General features: G+C 42.4%; 2 protein-coding genes across 3 annotated transcripts; both read right to left on the reverse strand.

Moving 5' to 3' along the window:
• Positions 1–368: 368 nt before the first annotated feature.
• Positions 369–2042, reverse strand: LOC146635638 (tripartite motif-containing protein 16-like). The gene has a single exon (XM_085348533.1). The coding sequence runs from the start codon at positions 2040–2042 to the stop codon at positions 369–371; it is 1674 nt and encodes a 557-aa protein (XP_085204659.1).
• Positions 2043–8928: 6886 nt separating this feature from the next.
• LOC146635639 (tripartite motif-containing protein 16-like) lies at positions 8929–10647 on the reverse strand. 2 transcript variants are annotated; one of them, XM_085350614.1, is made up of 2 exons: positions 10086–10632; positions 8929–9539 (listed from the first exon to the last, which is right to left on the reverse strand). In XM_085350614.1, exons 1-2 carry the CDS (start codon positions 10630–10632, stop codon positions 8929–8931), a joined length of 1158 nt encoding a protein of 385 aa, XP_085206740.1. The 2 variants fall into 2 exon arrangements, with proteins under 2 accessions (XP_085206740.1, XP_085206739.1); XM_085350613.1 differs by having other exon boundaries at positions 8929–10647.
• Between the last annotated feature and the right edge of the window lie 5400 nt (positions 10648–16047).

A 16047-nucleotide genomic window follows, 5' to 3' on the forward strand; every position in this document is an offset into this window, starting at 1 on the left:
AAAACAATACTTTTATTGTTTTGACATTTACAAACTGAGGTTATTTTGTATTATGAATATGACCTTCTGAATTTACTGTTAAATAACTTTTTGGTGCCACTTTGACTTCTTTCTGATATATTTAACATTTAATTAGTACAAGAACAACATTTAAATGGCATATAAACGTAATGTTAGGAAAATATAGAAAACGGATAACAAAAGGTCAAAGGAACATCTATTCAGTGTGACTGACAGGTGATCTCCGTGCAAAGTAAAAACAGCACAACTGTGAGCTCTCAGCAACTCCCATCTCAACAATGATGTAGACAAAAAAAAGTGGAAAATAAAACACACATTTTAACCAATTGTCCATCAGTGGCTTCTGTCTATTTCAGTGTAATGAACTCTGCAGTATCTTCATGATCCAAAAAATCAAGTCCAGCATAGAGCGGCTGAGTGAATGTGGTCTGGACTCTGTGGAGGAGAGTCATGGTTTCAGAGACGCTGTAGAAAGACAGAATACCTGCTCTGTGATCCAGGTACACTCCTACTCTGGAGGACCGAGGACGTGAGAGGGGAGTTTTCACATTGTTGTGCCAAAATATGTGACTGTTTGTGTCACAACAAAATGATGAAGATTTATCATTTAATCCAAATATACATTCACTGAGGCCGCCATCTCTGCTGATATTCTTGTATGCAACTGCTACACCAACTCCTTCCCCTCTCCACTCCACCTCCCAGTAACAACGTCCAGTCAGGTTCTCTCTACTCAGGACTTGACAGTAATAAGTGAATCTGTCTGGATGACGAGAATAAGACAGTGGATAACTCATAAATTTTGCTTTTCTGTTCCCCTCAGATAATAACAGACGTGTGTTTGCTGTCTTTGGATCCAGTGTGATTTCACGTGAATATTTTAAGAATCCAGCTCTGGTCTTTGGCTCTGGTGGTGACAGTAAAACATCCTCTTCAGTGACTGTCAGTGAGATGTTTGTCCATTCCTCTCTCAGGATGTCCTGTAGTTTATCTCTGGTCTCTGACACAGCTGCTGTCACATCCTCAAAGTAGCTCAGAGGACGAATATTGATGCTGGATGAGTGTGTAGACTCACTGAGTGCTGACAGTGAGGGGTAGTTGTGTAGAAACTGGTTGTGATCCTCTGTGTGTGAGAGCTGCTCCAGCTCGCCGTCTTTCCTCTTCAGCTCAGCGATCTCCTGCTCCAGCTTCTCCTGAAGCTCTTTGACTCGACTCACTTCAGTTTCCTGCTGGGATCTGACCTGCTGCTTCACATCAGAGCTTCTTTTCTGGAGGAGACGGATCAGCTCAGTGAACATCTTCTCACTGTCCTCCACTGCTTTATCAGCAGAGCCATTGATGGCCTCCACCTCCTGTTGAAGCAGCTTCACATCTTTCTCTCGCTCCTGGATTCTCTGCTGGATGTTTAGTCGTCTCACCTCGAGCTCCTTCTGCTTCTCAGTCCTCTCTGCTGCAGCTGGGACTGTTTCATGGCCTTTATGTTCATCAATTGTGCAGAGATAACAGATACTCTGCTGATCAGTACGACAGAAAATCTTCATCACCTCATCATGACGAGAGCAGATGTTGTCCTGGAGCTTCTTGGAGGGGGCCACCAGCTTGTGTTTCTTTAATGGAGCTGCATCATAGTGAAGTTGGAGGTGTTTCTCACAGTAAGAGGCCGGACAAGATAAACAGGACTTGATGGCTTTCAGCTTCCTCCCAGTGCAGACATCACAGGCCACATCTTCAAGTCCAGCATAGCAGTGATCAGCTGGAGCAGCTTGGAGTCCACTCTTCTTCAGCTGCTCCACTAAAGCTGCTAACATGACATTTTTCTCCAGGACAGGCCTCGGTGTGAAAGTCTTCCTGCACTGAGGGCAGCTGTGGACTCCTTTACTGTCCTCTTTATTAAAGTGGCCTTCAATACAGTTCCTGCAGTAGCTGTGTCCACAGGTTGTAGTCACTGGATCCTTCAGTAGATCCAAACAGATTGAACAAAAGAATGTCTCTAAATTCAGCTGAACTTCTTTCTGCTCCATTTTTCCTCTTAGCACCTTTGAGTGTCTCAAACAAAGAATTGCTGTCAGACTCTGTTTAATATAGACTGCAGATAAAAAGGTGCAGTTTGGACTTTGGCAGCAATTATAACATTTAATTTATCAGGTTACTATCAGTTTAAACTTCGTTGTGTCCTCTGTTGTAGTTTCTGTAAAAGTCGGCACTGTCTGCAATTAAGATAACAACTGAATCTAATGGCAGCTCAAATTACAGCAACATCCACAAATAGACTTTCATCTTAATTACAGACTCCAGATACAGCAACATATTTCCTCAAAGTAAAACCGATGAAACTTTAGCAATACCTGTGATGAAGCGTGAAAACTTCTGACCTAACACCTGGTATCAACACCAACCAACTCCAACTAAAGTATTCAGTAAAAGTTCAGCAATACCAAGGTCGGTGGTCTGCGTTATGACGGAGGTTCAGCACAGCCATGCTTTCTTTGAGTTAGCTGGCTTAACAAAACCAAAAGCATCAGTCTGACCCCAGACGGCGGTTAGCAACTTTCTTTTCTAACTCAGGCTTGTTATGTTTGCAACACACTCAGGGAAGTAAACTTGAAATGGCAGCTTTATTTGATGAAAAAAAAAACTCCTCAATAAAAACGTAAACAGAAACAAGCAACTAGAAACAAAAACTAGGGAACTAAACTTGGACAGAGAACTACAAAAATACTCGGAGTATGGAGGAAACACACAGCATTGAGAGGATACGATGCGACAACAGCCAGGTGAAGACTGAGGACTATAATACACAGGCAGGATAACGAGAGGATGGGGAACAGGAGGAAACACAGCTGGGACTAATCAGACATAATGAGACGAGGGGAAGCAAAACTAGAGCAATAATCAAGGAACATAATTATAATAACTGAAACACCAATACCAACCCAACCCGGGCTGGTGGTGGGGAGTCCAGGAAGAAGGGCTCGAACAAAAACAGTCCAAAACAGAAGAGCTCAGGGGGACGACTCAGAGGTTGACGACACAGGAGTGCAAAACAAAGCAAATCAGGAGGCCAACCTGAAGGCTGACGGCACAATAGTCCATAAAAGGGCAGTTCACGGGGCCAACCCAGAGGTCAACAGCACATAAGTCCAGGCAAGAGCAGGTCCGGATAGGGATGGGTATCGAAAACCGGTTCTTGTTGAGAACCGGTTCCCACTGTTTCAATTCCTTGGAATTGTTTGCCATTTTTGCAAACGATTCCCTTATCGATTCCAGTCGCCCCGAATGACATCACCACTGTCACGGCGGGGTGCGCCGATGTGAATGGAAACAGGACCCAAAAGCAGATGCTGAAAGGCGGAGTTGCTGGCTGAACAGAAGACGATCCTTTATTTGGATGTTGGCACACGAAAAAGCATGAAGCTATGAAAACTAAGAAAACTGTGAACACTCAGAAAACTAAAGGACTAAGAAACTCAGTGAAAATGCGATGACAAACTATGAACACTGAGTAAACTATGACGAAACACTATGGGGATGCAAACAGACGACCCGACAATGACATGCAGAAAACAGAAGGCTAAAATACACACATGAGGTGATCAGGGGAAGTGGAGACACATGAGGAAACAGCTGACTAACATGAACCTAATGACAGGAGCAGTGAAGCTAAATACAAAGAACCAAGAACACACGACTCCTTCCAAAATAAAACAGGAAGCATAATGAAACGCAGACATGACAACCAGAACTTGACAACGTAAGACACAGACATGAAACACATGAAGAGCAGGGGAGACTTAACATGGGTTGGAAACGTGAGGGGGAATTAATAAGAACTAAAATCACCTAGACATGGTAACAAATGAACTTAGAAAACCTGAAGGGCTTAACATAAACTATAAACATCAAAATGAACTCAAACTCAAAACACTGGGTCATAAGACCCAGGACCGTGACAACCACGTTGCGGAGCGTCATTTACCTGGCAGGAAACATGGCGGCTCAAACACTCAAAAGTTTGGTCATACTTTACGAGAACGGATGACTGACAACAGGGCAACTTGCAATACTTGCAATGTAGATATTTCATTTAGGGGAGGAAACACTACGAATATGCAAAAGCATTTGCTCACAAAACACGCGATGACCTTAAATGAATGTCGTGTTTTTAATTCCGCTCCGGACTCGTGAATCTCAACCCAGCAGCAGCGGTAACGTTTGCACGTCCTCTCCCGTTAATGCAGCAGGTAAATAATCAACTAACAGTGCATATTATGTTAGCGCGATCTGCCTTATTACAAAACCTGCCATTACTGTGCATTTAGGTGACCATGATGAGAGAGACAGAGTCTGGCTCAGATGCTGGCAGTTCTCGCTGCAGTCTACCGGTAGCATCTCCTTTCAGGCCAGGATAGACGAATGTCACCGAGCAGTGACTAAGTTTGTGGTAAAAGGCTTGCACCCATTTGCCACAGCAGATGCCCTCAAATTTTCGGTAAGTGAATGTGTTTAATTGTAGGCAGGGACATTACTGGATATTCTTGTGTAATTGCTACAGAATAATTTATGTTATACTTTGTTATTGCTACTGAAGAATATTTATTTTATTATTTTACATTTACAATTTTTTTCCCCAGGGACCCTGTGACACCCCATTGAAGAGCCATAAGCTGGATCTCTTAAGATCTCACTGTTGGGTTTGTAAGGCCATGTTACTAAATTTCTATCTTGTTCAAAGAGAAGATATAAAACAAAGTTCTAAGCTAATCGACCTTAGTGTTCTCCTTTTTTAAAAAGAATCGATAAAGAATCGAATCGTTAAACAGAATTGAAAATGGAATTGGAATTGTGAAAATCTTATCAATACCCATCCCTAGGTCCGGAGGCTGACCACGTGGAAAGCAGCGGCAGTGAGGAAACAGGTCTGGAGGCCAACCACGCGGGAAACAGTGGTGGCACCACAGTTCAGGTGGCTGCCCATGGCGGTGCAGATGCCAACCGATGGTCGTGGTGGTGGTGGTGGACGTGGACAAGCAGGCCGTGCTGGATGTGGACCTAGATGAACAGGCCATGCTGGACACGGACCAGACAGCGCAGGACCAGACAGCGACACAGCAGCCCCTCAGGACTGAACAGCATGTGCTCTGCTCAGGCAGCAACAGCAAAATGAAGTCCACAGCTGGCTGAATAAGCTCGCAAAAGCTTTTAGCAGAAGATGGAGTTCGCTGGGTTGATTTGCCTGAGCTCTCAGGGGAGATGGGAAGCTGAGACGGCCAGGCTGAGCTCCCAGGCTAACAGGCCATTTCAGCCTCTGGGGAAGCTGTGGGGACTGTCAAGGTAACTTTCTTGACCTCACCGATCCTTTAATATCACAGCTGGAGAAGAAGAGTCAGATGAGGCTGTAGTATCCTTTTATCAAAGCTTTATTACCAGTGCGCATTGGGAGATCCTGCTACATGCAGCCACGGCAAGCACTAAGTGGATCTGAGGAGTACTTTCTCAGTTTGTTCATTATAAAGACGTTCCCTTAAGGGGACTGCCCCTACAGGGAGTGCAGAATTATTAGGCAAGTTGTATTTTTGAGGAATAATTTTATTATTGAACAACAACCATGTTCTCAATGAACCCAAAAAACTCATTAATATCAAAGCTGAATGTTTTTGGAAGTAGTTTTTAGTTTGTAGTTTTAGCTATTTTAGGGGGATATCTATGTGTGCAGGTGACTATTACTGTGCACAATTATTAGGCAACGTAACAAAAAACAAATATATACCCATTTCAATTATTTATTTTTACCAGTGAAACCAATATAACATCTCCACATTCACAAATATACATTTCTGACATTCAAAAACAAAACAAAAACACATCAGCGACCAATATAGCCACCTTTCTTTGCAAGGACACTCAAAAGCCTGCCATCCATGGATTCTGTCAGTGTTTTGATCTGTTCACCATCAACATTGCGTGCAGCAGCAACCACAGCCTCCCAGACACTGTTCAGAGAGGTGTACTGCGCACTCAAAAACGGATCCCAACAAATTAAAGTATGTTTGCTGATAGTAACACCATGTGATTCAGCTAATAACACAGGGATTTCATCATTTGTGAAGCCAGGATGAAAACACTCAGCAATCTGTGCATTCACGACTGGATGTAATACCGGTAGCTTAGCTCTAGCATTTGTAGCTGAGGGCTTCAGCTTCCGGGTAACATGGAAATGACGTCATTCACGTAGATTACTGATTGGCAGCGCTAACTCGAAATTTCGAGTTGCTTTTCTCAAAATTTTGAGTTAATATGTCGAAATTTCGAGATAATAACTCGAAATTTCGAGAAAATAACTTGAAATTTCAAGAAAATAACTCGAAATTTTAAGTTATGGATCCTTTTTTTTTTTTTTTTAGTGGCGGAAACGGGCTTCCATACTTTTCTACTTGTTCCTGTCAGAGAAAATTTAGAGGAATGGGTGATAGAGATCTACAAATATAAAGCAAAAACAAAATCTTTTTGCTTTCAATAATATAAGAGAATAATGCTGCAGAGGTTTGTTTATTTAATCATCACAGTGCATAAAATGGTAGAATAAGCCTAAACATATGAATGTATCTACAGGGTGGGCCATTTATATGGATACACCGTAATAACATGGGAATGGTTGGTGATATTAAAGTCCTGTTTGTGGCACATTAGTATATGCGAGGGGGCAAACTCCCCAAGATGGGTGGTGACCATGGTGGCCATTTAGAAGTCGGCCATCTTGGATACAACTTTTGTTTTTTCAATAGGAAGAGGGCCATGTGACACATCAAACTTATTGGTAACGTCACAAGAAAAACAACGGTGTGCTTGGTTTCAACGTAACTTTATTCTTTCATGAGTTATTTACAAATTTCTCTTGGTTCACAGCCATTGACATGTCGAAGAGGTTAACACGTGAGGAGCGGATCGAAATTGTGTTGATATCTGGTGAATGCAGTAACCGGGTCGTTGCAGCAGATTTCAATGCAAGACACCATACGAGACCACCCAATCTCCCATGCTCCAACTGCTTGCCAAGTTTCGTGAAACTGGTTCAGTGTTGGATTTGCCAAAATGCGGACGCAAGAAAACTGTCACTAATGAAGAAACATCAGTGGCTGTCCTAGCTTCATTCAGCAAGAGCCCACAGCGTAGCACTCGCCGCATGTCACTGGAGAGTGGCATTAGTCGAACATCCCTTCGGCGGATATTAGCTACTCACAAATGGCACCCTTACAAACTCCAGCTACTGCAGCATCTCAACGAGGACGACCCAGATCAGCGCACAGAATTTGCAGAATGGACAAAACAAAAATTGGAACAGGACCCTCAGTTCACGCAGAAGATCTTTTTTTTTCATTGATGAGGCAAACTTTTATGTGAGTGGTGAAGTTAACAAACAAAACCACCGCTATTGGTCTGACACTAACCCACATTGGATGGATCCTTCCAAGACTGTTGGACCAACAAAAGTGATGGTTTGGTGTGGTATATGGGGTACAACGATAGTGGGTCCATTCTTCATCAATAGAAACCCCAAGGCCACTGGATATTTGAAATTGCTACATGATGATGTGTTTCCCTCTTTATGCACTGAAGCTGGCACGTTCCCTGAGTTTTTCCAGCAAGATGGTGCACCACCACATTATGGGTGCCGGGTCCGAGCATTCCTAGATGAACAGTTTCCTGGAAAGTGGATTGTTCGTCGTGGGCCAGTTGAATGGCCCCCAAGGTCTCCCGATCTGACCCCCTTAGACTTTTATCTTTGGGGTCATCTGAAAGCAATTGTTTATGGTGTGAAGATACGAGATGTGCAGCATCTGAAATTATGGATACTGGATGCCTGTGCAGGCATTTCTCCTGCAGTGTTGCTATCAGTGTGTGAAGAGTGGGAGAAGAGGGTTGCATTGACAATCCAACACAATGGGCAGCGCATTGAACACATTTTATAAGTGGTCAGAATCTTGTAAATAACTCATGAAAGCTGATACACATGATATAATGACAGGATGGAGGAAGTAAAACTAGATACAATGAACTAGGAACAAAAGTTTCTTTCAAAATAAAACAGGAAACATGGAGACACAAAGACAACAGAAGCTTGACAGACCTAAATTACAAACAAAAGGTGCCAAATAACCCAAAACCTCTGGTTTAGAGACCCAGTGACACATGCTGGGGTCAACTGGAATAAAGCCAAAGCAATTACCTCTGATCATGGAAAGCATTGGCTGTTCGATGCACCGCAGAGATTACGAGGAACTAAGTGCTAAGTTATCAAAACACCGTTGTTTTTCTTGAACTAAATCAGTTTTCAATTAAAAAGCTTTTCTTGTTATTTTACCTAACAAATGCATATGATTTATCTTTAAACTGTCTCTTCACCATGACCTCTAAGTCACATAAATGAGGCTTCCATGTTTAGATGACAGCAAATACCTGGTTCATATCAACTCGCATCTGTCTCATTTCATTTTCCTATTAATCATAGGAATGAAAATGTACTCAAATCAATCCTCTCAAAGGAAATAAAACAAGAAGAATCAAACGTAAAATTATTTTATTTACATATTCCTCATAGTAAACAACTTTGACACAGTCAGAACATTGATTGAATTTTCTTTCTTTAAAACAGAGAAAAACAGTTCCTTTAATTTGAACAAAATTTCAGATAAATGTAAATATAATTTAGATATTTCTCGGTTAAAATCAATTAATTTATTAACTAGACAACAAACAATATGATGTCAATGTAGCACCCACAAAGTGTGACTGGCAAGTGACGTCTGTGCAGAGAAGAAACAGAACAACAATGAGCTATGAGAAACAATGTTGGAGAACAAAGAAACTGAAAAGTAATCCAAACCAACTGTTCTTAAGAAATTTTTTTGTCTATTTCCGTTTTGTGAACTCTGCGGTGTCTCCACCAGAGTACAATATAATACTGTGAAAAAACCAAAGTCCAGCATAGAGCGGCTGAGTGAATGTGGTCTGGACTCTGTGGAGGAAAGTCATGGTTTCAGAGACGCTGTAGAAAGACAGAATACCTGCTCTGTGATCCAGGTACACTCCTACTCTGGAGGACCGAGGACCTGAGAGGACAGTTTGGACATTGTTGTGCCAAAATATGTAACTGTTTTTCTCACAACGTAATGACCAAGACTTGTCATTTCCACCAAGTGCACATTCATTTGACCTCCCTACTCCGCTGATATTTTTGTATGTGACTGCTACTTCAACTCCTCTCCCTCTCCACTCCACCTCCCAATAACAACGTCCAGTCAGACTCTCTCTACTCAGGACCTGACACATTACAATGAATCTGTCTGGGTGATCAGAATAAGACTGTTGTTTTTTCATTAAAGTTGCTTTTCTGTTTCCCTCAGATAATAACAGATGTGTGTTTGCTGTCTTTGGATCCAGTGTGATTTGACATGAATATTTTAAGAATCCAGCTCTGGTCTTTGGCTCTGGTGGTGACAGTAAAACATCCACTTCAGTGACTGTCAGTGAGATGTTTGTCCATTCCTCTCTCAGAATGTCCTGTAGTTTATGTCTGAGTCTATCTCTGGTCTCTGACACAGCTGCTGTCACATCCTCAAAGTACCTCAGAGGACGAATACTGATGCTGGATGAGTGTGTAGACTCACTGAGTGCTGACAGTGAGGGGTAGTTGTGTAGAAACTGGTTGTGATCCTCTGTGTGTGAGAGCTGCTCCAGCTCGCCGTCTTTCCTCTTCAGCTCAGCGATCTCCTGCTCCAGCTTCTCCTGAAGCTCTTTGACTCGACTCACTTCAGTTTCCTGCTGGGATCTGACCTGCTGCTTCACATCAGAGCTTCTTTTCTGGATGAGACGGATCAGCTCAGTGAACATCTTCTCACTGTCCTCCACTGCTTTATCAGCAGAGCCATTGATGGCCTCCACCTCCTGTTGAAGCAGCTTCACATCTTTCTCTCGCTCCTGGATTCTCTGCTGGATGTTTAGTCGTCTCACCTCGAGCTCCTTCTGCTTCTCAGTCCTTTCTGCTGCAGCTGGGACTGTTTCATGGCCTTTATGTTCATCCATTGTGCAGAGATAACAGATACTCTGCTGATCTGTACGACAGAAAATCTTCATCACCTCATCATGACGAGAGCAGATGTTCTCCTGGAGCTTCTTGGAGGGGGCCACCAGCTTGTGTTTTTCAAAGGCAGGAGACTCCAGATGAAGCTGTATGTGTTTCTCACAGTAGGAGATCAGACACACCAGACAGGACTTGATGGCTTTCAGCTTCCTCCCAGTGCAGACATCACAGGCCACATCTTCAGGTCCAGCATAGCAGTGATCAGCTGGAGCAGCTTGGAGTCCAGTCTTCTTCAGCTGCTCCACTAAAGCTGCTAACATGGTGTTTTTCTCCAGGACAGGCCTCGGTGTGAAAGTCTTCCTGCACTGAGGGCAGCTGTGGATTCCCTTCCTGTCCTCTTCATCAAAGTGGGTTTTAATACAGTTCATACAGTAGCTATGTCCACAGGCTGTAGTCACCGGATCCTTCAGTAAATCCAAACAGATTGAACAAGAGAAGGTTTCTCGGTCCAGCTGAACTCCTTTCTCTGCCATTTCTCCTCTCAGTGTCAGTGACTGTGTGAATTTCAGTTCCTTACAACTGAAACCAGTCTGACCTCTGATTTCTGAATGGAGCCTGTCAGCTCTTACACGTCACCACATGTTGGTTACACCCATCTTTAAACTGCAGATCTGAAGGTAAGGGAACGAGGAAACGTGTGAACAGAGAGGAGGTGCTGTGTTTCCAGTGGTGCCTTATCCTTTACGGCACCATTAAGTTACCTTTCAAAGGCTTCAGCAAATCTGGAGAGGAGAGTGGTGCAAGTTAAATAAGAGGAGTGAATGGAGGAGATAATGTTAAAGAATATATATACACATTAACATAACAGAGAGACATATCTCTAACAACTTGAATCAACATGTGAGTGTTTATTTCCTTTGAGAGCACCACAGATAACAAACAAAAAAACAGACACTCTGTAAGCCATCAGAACAAGAGCTGCTCAGTTTTTTAGTGTATATAGAAGTGTTTTTATAAATACTGCTGCAATTAATTAATACTGCCAGAATTGCAGTCAAAGCAAGATGAAAACAATCAGGGTTAGGGCTGTGTGATATGACCAAACTCTCATATCCCGATATAAGACATCTATCATCCCGATAACAATATAAATCATAAAAATTTAACATTTTCTGTAAATTCTGTGAATCTCGGGCAGCTCGACGTGAAGTGTTTCCAGCTGGGCGTCATGTACCTGGAGTCGAGTGTTTTAACCGATGCATGAAACTATACATTTTTAGACATAAGTTGTAACGGCCTCCGTTTTCTTTGTGAGTAATTATTACACAGCGTGCTGCGGGGAAAAGCCTGTTCTAATGTTTGAGTTTAAGGTTTATCTTTTAGCACCCAACAGCTCTTTTTTTGCTTCTTATCCGTCAATACTCTGCACACTCTTTCACGTGGTTCAGTTTATTTTGAAAAGTCTCAACAGGATCTTGAGCTTTATTGTGAAAGGTTTATGTGGAAAACAAACAAGCGGACACACGATGGTTTTACCGTCACGATAACGACAACGCATAAAAACAGGCACTTGTCCGTCTGTAGTGTGGTTATATAAAATATAAGAGAAAGAGAGAACTTTAAGAAATTAATATAGCCACTACAGTGATCATCAAAACGATGAAAAAATATTGCTGTAAACAGTTTATTTTGCGACAATAGCGTAAAAGGAAACGATAGACATTTTTATATCGTCATCCGATATATATCGTTATATTGAACAGCCCTAATCAGGGTGAAGTTAATTTTCACTGAAACCGTCATGGTCTGTGTGAGTGGCTGGAAATTTCTACTAAGTTCCTGAACTTCTCTGGTATCTGCCAGTGGGCAGGGCTGTCACACCCTCTTCTCTTAAGGGCTCTAGAGTGCGATCAAATTTTTCAATGGTGCGACTAAAAAAAATCCTAGGTGGCATCAGTGCGACCAACTTTTCAATAAAATAAAATAAAATTCTCCGCAACTCTGAAAGTCTCCATGTGGTCAACAACTGACACACATTATGCCTATATTATGGTCTAAACCAATCAGAGATAGCTAGGGGCGGGCCCTCTCTGATTGGTCGTGTTCCAGATATTCCTGTAGTTCTATGCATGTATATGTTTGAAAGTGTAGGCAGATAGAGGGAGGTGAGTAGCTTGAATAAAGCGATATCTTTTAAATATAACTGTATTTTCCCAGAAATGCCAGAATCTCAGGTTAAAGCTCACAAAACTATTTCAACAACAACCAAATGTATCTAGATAGAGCAGGTAAACCGATTCCACACAAAGACAAACACAGAGCGCAGACCCGACACATCAGAATCAGCTTTCTCAACTTTCTCAACCGACAGCACATACACGGACACGCCGTCAGGGCTGAAAGCCGACAGCTCACTGATTGTGATGCTTTGGCGGGTCCGGGCTTTGTGTTTAGGTCTTTTTTGTGCTAGATTCTGAGCTGCAGGTTTTGTCCCTCTCCATCCAAAATTCACTGAACCAGCAGCAAAAGAAGATCCAAACTACGATTCACATTTGATAAATGTCGTCATTAATTCCCTCTGACTTTTGCTGTTTTGCTTCCAACACAATAAAATCACACTTCATGCACAGCTCTCTCTCTCTCTCTCTCTCTCTCTCTGTACTTCAAGAACAGTTTCCCATCTCAAATCTCTGTTTTCTGCAATATTCATTTGCTAATTACCCACCAGTCTACCGTTGTTTACAGCGCTGTCGGCTGCTGTCTTTTTTTTTTTTTAACTTAAATGACCTCGGGCAAGAAAGCCTAATTTCTGCTGTTCAATAATGAAGAAATTGAAACTTTTTAAAATTATGCAAAATTGCAGAATATTTTTAAGGTTATCTGCTATAAAAAGCCAGGCCAGGAAAATCTCCTTCATGTTTTTCTGTGTTTTATTCTCAGTTACTTTGACACAAAGGCATCTGCTGTGATGCTCACACCTCTGATAAAGTCTCATAGTAAGTCTCAGTACTGATAAATCATCAGACTTATAATATTTCTGACTGTCTGAGGCAAAATTGAATCGAATCAAATTGGGACCTTGTGAATCAGAATCGAATGGATTATAGAAATCAGTGATGATACCCAGCCCTAGTGAGAAGCCAAGGCCCGACAGAAGTGGATGTAGCTGTGGGTAATAAGAAAAGATAAAAAGAACTATTGATAACTTTTTTGTCAAGTTAAGGCCTGATCCATCTGAAATTCATAGCCAGCTCTGACACGGAGCCATCAGTCTCTGAACGCTGAAAAAACACAGTGTATCCAGAAAACACATTATATGCTGCGATAAATGCACTGCCCAAGTGTCCCCTCTCCCCACTGCCTTTCAGCGGCATGCAGCAGCAACCAGGTCGTCAGAGGAGGCCGAGATGATGATTAAGTTTAACATTTTCTACAATATTGCCAAAGAGTGCCAAAGCACTTTAAGCACAAGCAGTTTTTCAGTAACTTATCTTTCTTGTAGAAATATGCTCCAAATAAAGAACTTTGTGTTGACAAGATTGTTAGTTAATCATTTACAAATCAATATTGTCTGTATGGACAGCAATTTTCCCCCCAGAAAAGTGCACATATAAAACTGCGGTTTTAAGCGATGTGGTTGAAAAATTTGGGTGCGCGGCGCACCAGTGCAACCGTGGCAAAAAGTTAGTCTACGGCCCTGCACCTGGAGCTGATTGAGGCAATTAGGCTGGGAGATTTAAGCTCCACACTGACATCCCTTCTCTGCCAGGTATGGACTACTATATGTTGGTAACCAGGTCTTATGGGTCATGTTTCTTACCTTAGGTGCTTTACCTTGCTGTTTTGTGCTTCAGTTGCTCCCTGACGCACCACGGTTCTGAACAATGAATCCTTTTGGATTTTGGATTTACCTCTCTGTTTTATGGGATTCACTCCTTGCCTCACCTGCCGGCCCTCCTGCTGTCCCTCGGCCTCGGAACCAAAGGAACTCAGGTCAGCCAAATCCACATCGTCAAAGTCACCCGCACCTAAGCAGCCTCTCCTTCATTTAATCCATTTCCCTCCATTAAATGTGACCTTATGTACCAGTCCCACTCCAGTAATCTTCTCAGTCCTGCCTCTTTGTTTTGCCTCAGCCACGTTGCCACGCCACATTTACCAAGCCACTGTGTTGTTTTTCATTGCTGATCAATAAAACGCTGTTAGGACTTTCCCTCAGCCTCTGATCTTGGTTTTCTGTGCATAGGTTCAGTTTCAGTTACCAGCCTTCGGCCACCTGTGACAGAAACAAGACATCATGTAAAGTAGATGAAAATTTTATGTATTCAGCGCCATCAAAGGGAAAAGTTGATGCATGCACACACAGTGACAGCTTCTCTCTCATAGAGAAATCATGCAAATAACATTAAAGCTCGAATGAATTTAAGAAAATGACCAACATTTTAAATTACTTTCTTTTCCTTTACATTTACAGGAATCAATGTCTTAGGTTAAAGTCACCTGTACCCAACTGAGCCTGTCAAACTCGACAGATGAAAGCAGGTTGGAGAACTCGTGTAGGAGATCAGTCGAGGATTCAGGAGGCTGGTAGATATTGACACACCAACCTGGATTTTCACAAATGTAATTTTAGACAATAATAAGTCAAACTGGCTGTAATACAGTTTAAATTACATTTGAAAACAACTGCTATTCCCCCACCACAGCCCGAGGACCTCTGGGCATTCAAGAATTTATAATCAGCAGCCCTATGGTTTCAGCTAAGTCTCCGTAACACAGAAGATTTCTATCCATCCATTCGCTTCCGCTTATCCTTTTCAGGGTCGCGGGGGGCGCTGGAGCCTATCCCAGCTGTCATAGGGCGAAAGGCGGGGTACACCCTGGACAGGTCGCCAGTCTGTCGCAGGGCCAACACACAGGGACAGACAACCATTCACACTCACATTCACACCTAGTGACAATTTGGATTAATCAATTAACCTATCCCCACAAGCTGCATGTCTTTGGACGGTGGGAGGAAGCCGGAGTACCCGGAGAGAACCCACGCAAACACGGGGAGAACATGCAAACTCCACACAGAAAGACCCCGGCCTGATGGTGGAATTGAACTCAGGACCTTCTTGTTGTGCGGCAACAGTGCTAACCACTGTGGAAAACTGTTGTATCAGGAGAATAAGTGATTTGGAACTAGGCATAGCACGACTGTGACAGTGGTCATACATGTCAGTAGGTGAAAGGCTGTTTGATAATAATGGTAGGAAAACAGCTAGACCTGTACTGGAGAGACAATAGGTGGGAATTTCAACATGTCACACTGTGGTAGTCTCACCTGAATCAGTAAAATCATTAGTAAACGTTTAGTAAGAGTTTATTTAAAAAGGAGCTTCAGAAGAGTTTAATTACTATGTTAGTGTAGGCAGCTAGAAATAATAAATGGGCAGCTAATGGGAACACAGGAGGTAGGAGCAGCTGACTAGTTGCTGATTTGAGTCCCTCAGGTTGAGGAACTTAGTGTTCACCCTCTATAATCCCTGTATACCTTATTTCCATCTTGTTAGGCTGCTCATTTAAAACAGTAGAAAAGTCCACAAAAACGCTGTGAATAACAGCTCAACACCATAACGCACGCACAATGGAAAAGTTAATAAAGGCACCCAGTGACGGGTTCTGTATCAACATCCTGCAACCGAACAGACAATATGCAAATCAGGGGAAATCTTCAACTGAAATAACGAAATTAAAACACATCGATAATGATTGACACATAAAAATGATTCTTTAACCAAAGCAGAGAGAGAAACAGAGAATCGGCAATCTAAAAAGCCAGAAGCAGCAACGACAAATGAACAGCAATATGAAAGAAACCACAATCAGTATACTGAGTCATCAGCACGAGTCAGAACAGGTTTGTGCGTGTGTGTATGTATGTGTGTGTGTGTGTGTGTTTG

The sequence above is a fragment of the Diplotaxodon limnothrissa genome, linkage group LG3, assembly GCF_057381915.1.
Source record: "Diplotaxodon limnothrissa isolate DT_005_m linkage group LG3, D_limnothrissa_male_GT1.1, whole genome shotgun sequence".
Lineage (NCBI taxonomy): Eukaryota > Metazoa > Chordata > Actinopteri > Cichliformes > Cichlidae > Diplotaxodon > Diplotaxodon limnothrissa.